The sequence below is a fragment of the Vigna angularis genome, chromosome 11 (assembly GCF_016808095.1).
Source record: "Vigna angularis cultivar LongXiaoDou No.4 chromosome 11, ASM1680809v1, whole genome shotgun sequence".
NCBI lineage: Eukaryota > Viridiplantae > Streptophyta > Magnoliopsida > Fabales > Fabaceae > Vigna > Vigna angularis.
Window position 1 is genome coordinate 18510662 of NC_068980.1, and position 10992 is coordinate 18521653.

Consider the following 10992-nt stretch of genomic DNA (forward strand, 5'->3'; position numbering starts at 1 on the left):
TATATATATATATATATATATATATATTGTTGTTGTACCAAATGGTAATAATTGAAAGTGGAGAAAATATCCAACAAACATGCAGGTATACCTTATCTGCCGTTAGAAGTAGCATTTAACCTTAGCATTTGTTAGAAGACTTTCCTTTCCTTGCACGTTCCTTTCTTCTACAGAACACCGACACACTTCTACTATTTCTCTCCCTTTAATAATTCCCAACGCGCATTCACGTTTCCTCTCTCTCTCTCTCTCTCTCTCTCTCTCATAAATATATCCTCAAAAAACCAAACGCCATACGTAACTATCTCATTTTTTACTTTATTTCTCTAACATACTATTACATTCTAATTAGGATGGCAACTGTTGGGTCGGGTCCACATGCGGTATTAAAAAACCCGTTATTTACAATTCGTGGATAATAAATATTCATGGATATTTATTTGAGGACAGAGATTTTTTTTTTCATCTCTAATTCTATTATTTTACCAATATTTATTAATTTTTCTCTCACTCCTCGTTTTCACAACTTTTAGTCGAAAAAATAAGGTTTGTTTAAGGTCTCTTAACACCTCATGACAGATACTTTCACATTTTCTTAGACTAGAAAGAGACAAATTTCCATTTTTAAGTAAATAGATATCAAGTAAAGATAACGGGATGTCACTCATAATTCAGAGAATTATAATACGTGCCTACAAACCACAGTGTCGGAAGTTCGACTTCCTCTCTATCGCAACCGACAAAAAAGAAAAGGATTTTTTCCTATAGATTAGAAAAATCATAATTAAATTTTTTAAGTCTAACTTACTTTTACAAAAATTTATAAAATATAATTATATATATATATATATTATAAATTTATTTTATTTCTACTCGATACGATATTTTTAACAAAATGTTCAACTTATATTAAAAAAATTTCCATTTTTTAATACAGTATTAATTTTATCTTAACAAGATTTATTACCTGTATTAAATTATCTATTATTAGAATTTTATCAACAACATTAAAAGACATTTAGTCACACATACAAAATATTTCAATAAAAAAAGAAAATGTTAAAAGTCTAATATTAACAAAAAAAAATATTGATAAATTTGATCTTTTAAATTAGTTTTAGCATGATGATGAGCTAAACGAAGGTAAGATAAACTAATGATAAAATGATTTGTAATAGTTTAAAGATTAATGGAAGAAGATACACAATAGTTGGAAGAGTCAATAATTTCACACTTCTCCTTCACTCCCATGCCTCTATAAATGCTCATCATATGCTAAAACATATATTCGGAGACACAAGACACAAACTTCTTTCCAAGCCCCACATCGAAGTTCAACAACTAGACAATGTCATCCCCACCATTTTTCCTTCTCTTTCTCTTCTTCCTCTCAGCTCCATTATTACTCTTAGCTCAATCTCCACCTTCTCCACCTTCTCCTTCCTCTTCTCTTGCCTGCAAAGCCACACTCTATCCAAAACTATGCCGTTCCATTCTCTCAGCCATCCGTGCCTCCCCTTCCGACCCTTATGGCTATGGCAAGTTCTCCATAAAGCAAAGCCTCAAACAGGCACGTAAACTCGCCAAGGTCTTTGATGACTTCCTCCATCGCCACCAATCGTCTTCTTCCCTCAACCATGCAGAAGTTGCATCCCTTGGAGATTGCAAAGACCTCAACCAGCTAAACGTGGACTACTTATCGTCCATATCTGAAGAGCTCAAATCCGTGAGTTCTTCAGATACTGAACTGGTTCAGAAAATGGAGAGCTATCTCAGTGCTGTGGCTACCAACCACTACACATGCTATGATGGGTTGGTGGTGACCAAAAGCAACATTGCCAGTGCCCTTGCTGTGCCACTGAAGGATGTGACCCAGTTGTACAGTGTCTCACTTGGGTTGGTCACCGAGGCTCTCGACAAGAACCTCAGAAGAAACAAGACACGCAAACATGGACTACCCACCAAAACCTTCAAGGTCAGGCAACCACTGGAGAAGCTCATCAAGGTAATCCTTGTTTCTCTTCACCGATGATGTTTCTTCGTACTTGGTTTTGATTACTGAAGTGAATATATGTGACAGATTATAATGTAGAAAGTGAATCTAAATCTTGCAAACTGAAGTACATTAACGAGGTTGTTTGTTTCTGTACAATTGTATCACCGACACATCATATGTTTTTGTCTGTTTTAGGTTAGGTTTATATTTATTTGCATGGAGACAGATTTATGACCTATGGATTCTAATTTTTAGTTCATTGAATCACCTCAACCAAGCACTGTAAAGCACACTCCACCAGTCAAATCTTCACTACTTTTTCACTTTTTGGTATTACTTGAAAGAGAAACAAATATCAATGCTTTTAATCTTTGGTCAAACATTCAAACTATGTTTATAACGTTATTTTTTGTCTTAGTTAAGACAAAATTTACTATAAATTTCAATTGACGTAAAAGTTATCACGGATTTTTTAACTTATATTTCTTCATTTTTTTCTTCCGTAATGGTTATTTATATTTCTAACTTTTCAAGAACAAGAAAATATACAACTTGTTAGATTTAAAATTATGTGGCTTATTGGTTGAGCCAGAAGTTTATTCTTTTCGTAAGGCTTTTGCTGATAAAAAAAATTATTTTCTTAAGCCAAAATCTTCCTCTTTACAAATTTCAATAGCTGTTGTAAACGTTTTTTTGTGGAACTACTTTTATCTTAAAAGTATTTCCACTGTTATATATATATATATATATATATATATATATATATATATATATTTTTTTTTTTTCAGGAGTCAATTTTATATATATTGATGTTAAGAAACGTTTGGTAGATTAAAATATTGTTGGTTTCATACTAAAATATTATACTTAATACTATTACATTTTTTTTTATAAATTACTACTGTAATTGCCAAACAGGGGTAGTGAATTACTGCTCTAAGGATTGTTAATTAATAAAATTTTGGATTTGTAAAACATCAATACCTTAAAGTTTCTGAATAATTAATATTTGTAAGCAAATTTTGTGAAATTAATTTTAAGATAAACTCAAATATTAACATAATATTAAAATTTATTTTATTTATTATCGATTCTTGAGATTTGAATGGGGTAATTTCAACTTCTAAGATGATAAAAAGTAGAGATAGGTGAAGTCAACCACATGCATGATGCTTTAATGGGTTGACTATAGGTCAAACAAGTACGCTCTGTTATCCTCTGCCTTTTAATGTGAATGCTTTGCCATAATCTAAAAATTTCATGATCATTCACGTGAAGTCTTCCTAGTTTCCACCATTTGCACTGCTCCATGCACGTGAAATCTGCGTTTTATTTTCTAACCTGCCATTATGTATACCATATATTAATGTCAAGTTGTCTACATTATGCAGATTAATTCATGAGCAGAGATTCTTAGCTGTTACCAAATTTCATAAAAGAAAAACTCTTTACACTTTGTGACATTTTTTAGAATCATAAAACATATAAGTAATTTTCAGTTACTGGGTATCACTTGCTACCAAATCAGTCTATGACAAAGATCTTACATAAACTTTCTTGTATGTCTGTCAAACAATTATCAATGCTGCATTATACATACATGAGCATATAATTCAATCATAGAATTGTTTGGTAAGAAACACTGAAGTTTTATTGCTGTTAATCTTTGCATAAATTTTGTCTACTTAATCAACCATAGTTCAATATATATATAAGCATAAAGTGTTAATTGAAAGGCTAAAATTGTTGCAGCTTCTTCGCACAAAGTATAGTTGCACCAAGTTATCCAATTGCAGCAGAGCTGGAAGGAATCTTAAGGAAAGTGGAAGCCAAGGAATTTTATTACAGGATTTTGTGATTGTGAGTTCTTATGGAATGGACAACTATACTTCCATTGGAGAGGCTATTGCTGCTGCACCCAATAACACAAAGCCTGAAGATGGATATTTCCTGGTGTATGTTAGGGAGGGAATCTATGAGGAATATGTGGTAATTCCCAGAGAAAAGAAGAATATATTGCTTGTTGGAGATGGTATTAACAAGACTATCATCACAGGGAACCATAGTGTCATAGATGGTTGGACAACTTTCAATTCTTCCACATTTGGTAAGTCCTTGTTATTCTTTCTAGTTCTTCTCATTTTGCAACGACTAGTTTTACTTGTCCTAATAGCAAGTCAAGTGTCATCAGAAAATTTTCTTTCACTGATAATCCTTTAACAGTTAAAAATGTTAAGTAAATTTTAAGCCTAACTCAACCTTATAAGATTTACTTGTAAAATTGAGTTAAGTTCAAAGTTCACTTCTTAATCTGATATTAGAGTCATTATAGTCTATTTTAGCAAAGTTTGTTATTTGTTGGGTCTATTTCCTATCAGACTTTCTATGTCTATTTTAAAGAAATTTGTTATTTGTTAGGTATATTATATTTGAGACGTATACAGGGTCTGTTAGAAATTTCAAAAGGGTGAATAAATTTATAATATTAAAAATTTATCTTAATCATTAACATATTTGCATTTTGTTGAATACAGCTGTTTCAGGAGAAAGGTTTATAGCAGTGGATGTTACATTCAGAAACACAGCTGGACCAGAAAAACACCAAGCAGTGGCAGTGAGGAACAATGCTGACCTCTCTACATTCTACCGTTGCAGTTTTGAAGGATATCAAGACACTCTCTATGTTCACTCTCTGAGGCAATTCTACAGGGAATGTGAAATCTATGGCACTGTGGACTTCATTTTTGGCAACGCAGCCGTGGTGTTCCAACAGAGTAAGATCTATGCCAGAAAACCATTGCCAAACCAGAAGAATGCTGTGACAGCACAAGGAAGAACTGATCCTTTTCAGACCACTGGCATTTCAATCCAAAACTGCACCATTGATGCCGCACCAGACTTAGCTGCGGACTTGAATTCCACAGCAAGCTACTTAGGCCGGCCATGGAAGTTGTATTCAAGGACTGTTTTCCTGCAATCATACATTGGAAATGTTATTCAACCTGCAGGGTGGTTAGAGTGGAATGGCACTGTTGGTTTAGACACCCTCTTTTATGGTGAGTTTAACAACTACGGTCCTGGTTCTAACACTAGCGATAGAGTACAGTGGCCTGGTTACTTTCTGTTGAATGCTACTCAAGCTTGGAACTTCACAGTCCTGAACTTCACGTTGGGAAATACTTGGCTTCCTGACACAGATATACCTTACACTGAAGGACTGTTAAGATAATTGATTCATTATTGAAAAGATAATTTTGATTCATTGTTTGTTAGATGCAATATAGCTATATGACTTCCTTTTAAGGAGGAGCATCCAAAAGGGATGATGAGAGTCATTAATGTTCTTATGAAATTCTCAAGTATTAATAAAAGTATATACAAGTTTGTAGAAACAATGCACTTGAACGCAATTAGGAAATGTGGTCCACTATGATTATTATGTCTCAATTTGCCTTTCTTTTACTTCTAGATGTGAGAAGAGTTGCATGCTTGTCTCCACCACTCTCCAAAAACTACAACAACAGTATAGTCCTATTCCCATAAGTGAAGTTGGCTACATGGAGATTGGACCTAGTTGAAAAGAAAAATCTCAGAATATTGATCTCTTTTATAATCCATGCCTGTCTCCAAGTGAAACAAAATTGAGAGAAGGGACAGAGATTGGTGCAAACTATGCATGAATAAAAAGAATAGTCAAATGAAAAGAATCGTTATTCACTTTCAAATTAATAATACAAATCAAGAAGATCAAGGGAAAGGGAAAATGATCCAAAAGGGGAAACAATTTTGACAAAGGGAGCTTTGCAAATTGCATATTATGGCTGTTGTCATAGATCAGACTTAAATGGGGCACCTGCTGCAGAAATCCATTTATCTCCCTGTAGAAAACCTTTGATAGTAAACTTGCTGGCTTGTTCACTTGTAATGGTTCTCAAACCCTTCCACTTCACCCTATTCTTTGTTGAAGCACCTGGTCCAACATTGTGAAATTCTGCATAGAAAATGGTGTCTGGAGCTGAGTTCCCTGTCCATGGTAACCAGCCTTTGGGGTTCACAAAACCTTCCATTCTGGATTTCATGTACACTGTGGTTGAGTAATTCTTCCAGGGTCTTCCAAGATATGTCTCCACAGAACTCAAGTTACCAAAGGGTGAAATGTTGCAGTTCTGAATGGAAATCCCAGTGTTCATGTTAGGGTCAGTTTTTCCCTGAGCTGTGATTGTGTTTTGCTGGCCATGCATTGGTAACTTTGGCCTAATATTACAGTTTTGGATCACAACTGCAGAATTTCCAAAGATGAAATCAACCGTGCCATAGATGTTACATTCTCTGTAGAATTGACGGTTGGAATGAGCATAGAGACTATCCTGATATGCATCAATGTGGCACCTATAGTAAACTGCTTGATCAGCACTTGTCATTAGTGCTACTGCTTGATGCTTCTGTGGACCAGCACTGTTCCTAAAACCCATATCTCTAGCAATGAAATTCCTTCCAAATACAGCTGATTGCACCCAACAAACCACAAAGAAAATATTTCCTAGTCATCCAAACTGTGTTTATGAAATGACAAACATTAAATTTGAAGCCTAGTTCATTTTCATGGTAGGACTTCTAAAATAGTCATGTAAAAGTAAAAATGAATGGACATAGTTTTCACTTACCAAATGTTGCTGTTGAAAAAGTTGGTGTGCCATCCACAAAATTAAGGTTGGCAGATACAATACTAGAAGTCATTCCATCACCAATCATCATCACATTCCATTTGGTCTTCTCAACCCTCACATTTTCATAGTAAATCCCTTTTTTCACATAGATTACAGTCCTCTTGTTGCTCTTATCAGGAACATGTTTAAGTGCATCAGAAATTTTCTTATATTTCCCACTGCCATCTTTGGCCACAACAATGTCAGCTTTCTTCCTCAAATCCTCTGTCAGAAGGAGTCTCCTATCTTTTGAAGGAAGCCATGCTGGTGCTTCATTGTGATGAGGTAAACTCAGTAAGCGCCTAAGGTTCAGTTTGGTTGTAGCCTTGTTGATCCAGGTAACGATGGCAAGACTGTTACTGGTAAACTGTGTAGAATTTTTAAGATAGCTTACTACACTTGTCTTAATTGCTTCTTTTTCATCTTCAAAGCCTTCGATACAAGTATGCAGATATGTACCTATTTCAGCACAGAGAAAACAAAGTGTACGGTTATTTTTATCAAGCCAAAGGGGTAGAACAAAAGTGTACTGTAGCTCTAAGTGGCCGAATTTGGAGATTTGAAACTAACATCGTAATTACTAGGCCAGAAACAGCCTTGGATGTATGTTCATAACTTCTAACCATGCTAGCATATATATACTTATAATAAATAGTACCTGCAGCACTTAACCATGTTTGAAGATCCTCAAAAACTTTAAGCGAAAAGTTTTCCCCTGATGTCAAAGAGCTATTCAGATGATCAACCGCAAGACCCAAAAGCTCCCTGCAATTTTTCATAGCCTCCTTGGTCCTGCTGTTCTTCACAACCACCCCTTTGAAAGCTCCATGATCATGATCACTGAAATATTCAACAGCTTTGGACACTTCAGATAAGGCAACCTTCTTTGACAGCAGGAACAACTCCTGAGGCTGAACCTGGTTTGAGTTCACAGCAGAACCAAGGCTGCTGTAGCACGAATCCTTGTACAATGTCACATCACAAACAGCCTTCACTGAATCTGTCACAGTGTGAGCATCATTGGCACCTTCTGAAGAGTTGGTGCCACGAATGCCAAACACAGCAGCAAAAACAACGGCTGCTAAAACAATCGAGGACAATCCTATGATTGTGATTCTCTTTCTGGTTTTCTTCCTTGCTTCCAACACCATTTGCTCATGCTCATCAACTTTCCCGTAGGATTTGAACATGCTGAATCAAATTCTCCAACACCACTTCTATTATTCTTGAAAGAAATTTGTTTGAATTTACAAGGTTGTTTAGCATAAGATATGTGTAGTATGTTAATGTAAGGAAGAGTGTAGTAGCACGCAACACTGTTAATACGTGGAAGCCACTAAAAACCTTGTATTTTGTGTCTGCATGTTTAAGTTGAGTGCATGCCATGTTAGTGCGTGCTACATCCTAATTGGTTGACCACTCTCATTTATTTATTCACTAATTAATTAGTTATATGTATGTATATATAATGTACCAAAAATATATACAAAATTTTAATGATAGAATGTAAGAAGAAAAACAACATATTCGTCACCTAGAATGTCAATATTGCCTTGTTATATGATAATAAAATACGCAATTAAATTTATTAATTTATATTGATATATTTATTAGAATAATTCATTTTATATAATAATAATAATAATAGTATTTATTATGACATGTTTATAAAATTATTGAACGTTGAGTACTTATTATTTACTATAAATATATATATATATATATATATATATATATATATATATATATGTTTCAATTTATGAATATTGCATAGTGAATTTAAATGTTGAATATGGATTATTTATTACTTGATATTTAATAATTTAATATTTAAATCTTAATTAATAATTGATAATAAAAAAATAATAATTAATGCTTAATAATTAACAGTAAATATTTACATATTTATTTTAAATATATTTTTAGTCCCTTATAAAGTTAGAGATTATGTTTTGTTGTTATAAATTTTTTTCTTTGTTTTTCGTTCTTATAAAATATGAAACCTTGTGTTCTTACAAATATGTCAATTTTAATTTTAGTTAAAAGATTTCTTTTTTTTTAATTTTCATTCTTCCATAATTTTAAGAACTTTAAGATTTTGTTAAATTACATTTGTTACCGTTATATAAATAATATTAGTATGGGCGACTTAGAATGTTTTGATATAAATATAGTTAGTATCATATATAATACTTAAAACTAATGCTTTTAAAAAGTCGAAAAATAAAAAATAGTTTTACAAAAACCCAAACTTATATGGAATTAAAGGTGAAATTAAATTTTAAATCATAAATCTTTAATATTCAAACAATGAATACATTAATAAATATATAGTAATAATTCTAATGTATTATTTAATATTAAAAACACACAAATATATACAACGTCAAAATTAATTCGAAATTTATTACATAATTTCATTTTATTATACAATATACTATTTAAAAATATGTAAATATTTACTATTAGATAATATATTTATAAACTTTTAAGTTAATTAAAATTTTAGATTTATGAGTTCATATACATCTTAAAATTACGAGTTCAACTTGAATTTGATGTTTTTATGTATTTGGATTTATTGAAATTAGAATATCAATGGATGAATTGCTTCTTTAAACAACTTCAACTTTTCATTATAAAACACTTAAGAGAGTAATGAAATGATTATACATTAGTCAAGTCTTAAAATTATATTTAGGACATGTAAATAACACTCATACAAGTAAAATTTCATTAAAATATTATAAATAGATAGAAATCCCTATTTACTCATTTATTGCATCACATATACTTTAACCAACTTGAATCTTAAAATATTTTTATAGATATTCCTACCAAAAAAAAAGGTATTGTAGTAAATTAGAATAAAAAAGAGTCATTTTAACCTTATACAAATTATTTTGACTCTTATAAGAGAAAAATATAAAGAAAATAATAAAAAATAAATAAATAAAAGATTTGTTGACAGAATGAATAAAAATAAGGTGAAAAATTTATTTATAAATGAAAACAAAATAAATAAATTATAAAAGACATTTAATTATTTTTTAATTTATATTATTATTATTTTTTAAAAATAATTATCTTTATTAATGTAACATCCCAAAAATACAGTGTCAAAACCATATAATGGGAACATCACAAATTAATAATATTACAAATCAGTCTTACAAAAGAGAGGACGTACAATTATGGCCGAACGGCCTTACATAATAACGAGGAATTAAAAACTGCGCCAAAGCTGAAACTAGGCCGAACGGTTTACAAAGGACCTATACCGAACGTCCTACAAAAGAAGTAGCCCAAAAGATGACCGAACGATCACTACAAAGAGACCTATAACTGACCGAACGGTTCTACTGTTCGGTCTTAACTTCTACCTCTATCAAATTTTCTTCTTCTTCCAGCAACGCTTCTCCTTCTGCTCACATCCACACGGATGATCATTGCAACAGAAGGACACATATCGGACGTACAAAACGGACAAGACAGGAAAATAGGGTAAGCTTATGTAATTCAATTTAATCATCAACATGTATTTCACACAATTCACATAAACAAGATCATTTCATTCACTCTTATATGCAAAGCCTAATACTAGACTCTGACTGTCCGGACTGTATGAATTCTGTGTAGCTACGACGTTCGTGCACCCGGGTGATGTAGTAACTGGGATACCCTCAACAGCTGCCACCCGAGGTTAGTCCTATCTGTCCAAATTAACCATAAGGACTAGGACCTCCTACCATTCCCACTCATGACTTACCCTTCTCTACGTGAGAACGAGTAATCACGGAATATCAGGATGAACTGCCAGCTTAGCATTCCCACATTCATACTTTACCAAATTTCCAATATTCATTCATGAGCTATTCCTCCCCGGAACGCTCGTTCATAATCCAATTCATTTCGTACACATCATATTTCATCATCTTTCATTAATAAGACCTCAATGAGATCAATTTGAATAAACGTCTCTGAAGATACCAAATGTCGAACGTTAACTTCGACTCTGAACAAGATCGAACGCTTGGAGTGAGACCAAAGGTCTCCAGTTCCAAGCGGATCAAAACCAAGAGAAAGAGAATCATTGGTTTAAGAAAGGGAGTGATTAACATAATATTTCTCGAGGACGATTAGAACCAAACGTTTATATACTAAGTGAGCCAATTGGATGAACTGACTCACGAGTTAGATCGAACACCAACAAGCCTAGGCCGAGTACTAAAACTCTAGGCCGGAACCAATTTAGACAGATACTGAGGGATATCAAATAAGGGTACATAA

The 10992-nt window shown here is 32.8% G+C and overlaps 2 protein-coding genes across 2 annotated transcripts; one reads left to right on the forward strand and one right to left on the reverse strand.

The window, feature by feature from the left end:
- Nucleotides 1-1275: 1275 nt before the first annotated feature.
- On the forward strand, nt 1276-5443 carry LOC108333112 (probable pectinesterase/pectinesterase inhibitor 47). Its single transcript, XM_017568447.1, has 3 exons — nt 1276-2005; nt 3749-4103; nt 4531-5443. The coding sequence occupies exons 1-3, from the start codon at nt 1349-1351 to the stop codon at nt 5223-5225; spliced, it is 1707 nt and encodes a 568-aa protein (XP_017423936.1). The 5' UTR covers nt 1276-1348; the 3' UTR covers nt 5226-5443.
- Nucleotides 5444-5565: 122 nt separating this feature from the next.
- Nucleotides 5566-7892, reverse strand: LOC108333697 (probable pectinesterase/pectinesterase inhibitor 46). Its single transcript, XM_017569175.2, has 3 exons — nt 7361-7892; nt 6661-7161; nt 5566-6500 (listed from the first exon to the last, which is right to left on the reverse strand). Exons 1-3 carry the CDS (start codon nt 7890-7892, stop codon nt 5824-5826), a joined length of 1710 nt encoding a protein of 569 aa, XP_017424664.1. The 3' UTR covers nt 5566-5823.
- Nucleotides 7893-10992: the final 3100 nt, after the last annotated feature.

Bases quoted from the DNA above. Each gene is read 5' to 3' on its own strand.
- LOC108333112 (XM_017568447.1), top strand. From the start codon at position 1,349: ATGTCATCCCCACCATTTTTCCTTCTCTTTCTCTTCTTCCTCTCAGCT. The intron at 2,006-3,748 runs GTAATCCTTGTT...AAATTGTTGCAG, and splicing joins CACTGGAGAAGCTCATCAAG to CTTCTTCGCACAAAGTATAG. The intron at 4,104-4,530 runs GTAAGTCCTTGT...TGTTGAATACAG, and splicing joins TTTCAATTCTTCCACATTTG to CTGTTTCAGGAGAAAGGTTT.
- LOC108333697 (XM_017569175.2), bottom strand. From the start codon at position 7,892: ATGTTCAAATCCTACGGGAAAGTTGATGAGCATGAGCAAATGGTGTTG. The intron at 7,162-7,360 runs GTACTATTTATT...GTGCTGAAATAG, and splicing joins AACATGGTTAAGTGCTGCAG to GTACATATCTGCATACTTGT. The intron at 6,501-6,660 runs GTAAGTGAAAAC...GGGTGCAATCAG, and splicing joins TTTTTCAACAGCAACATTTG to CTGTATTTGGAAGGAATTTC.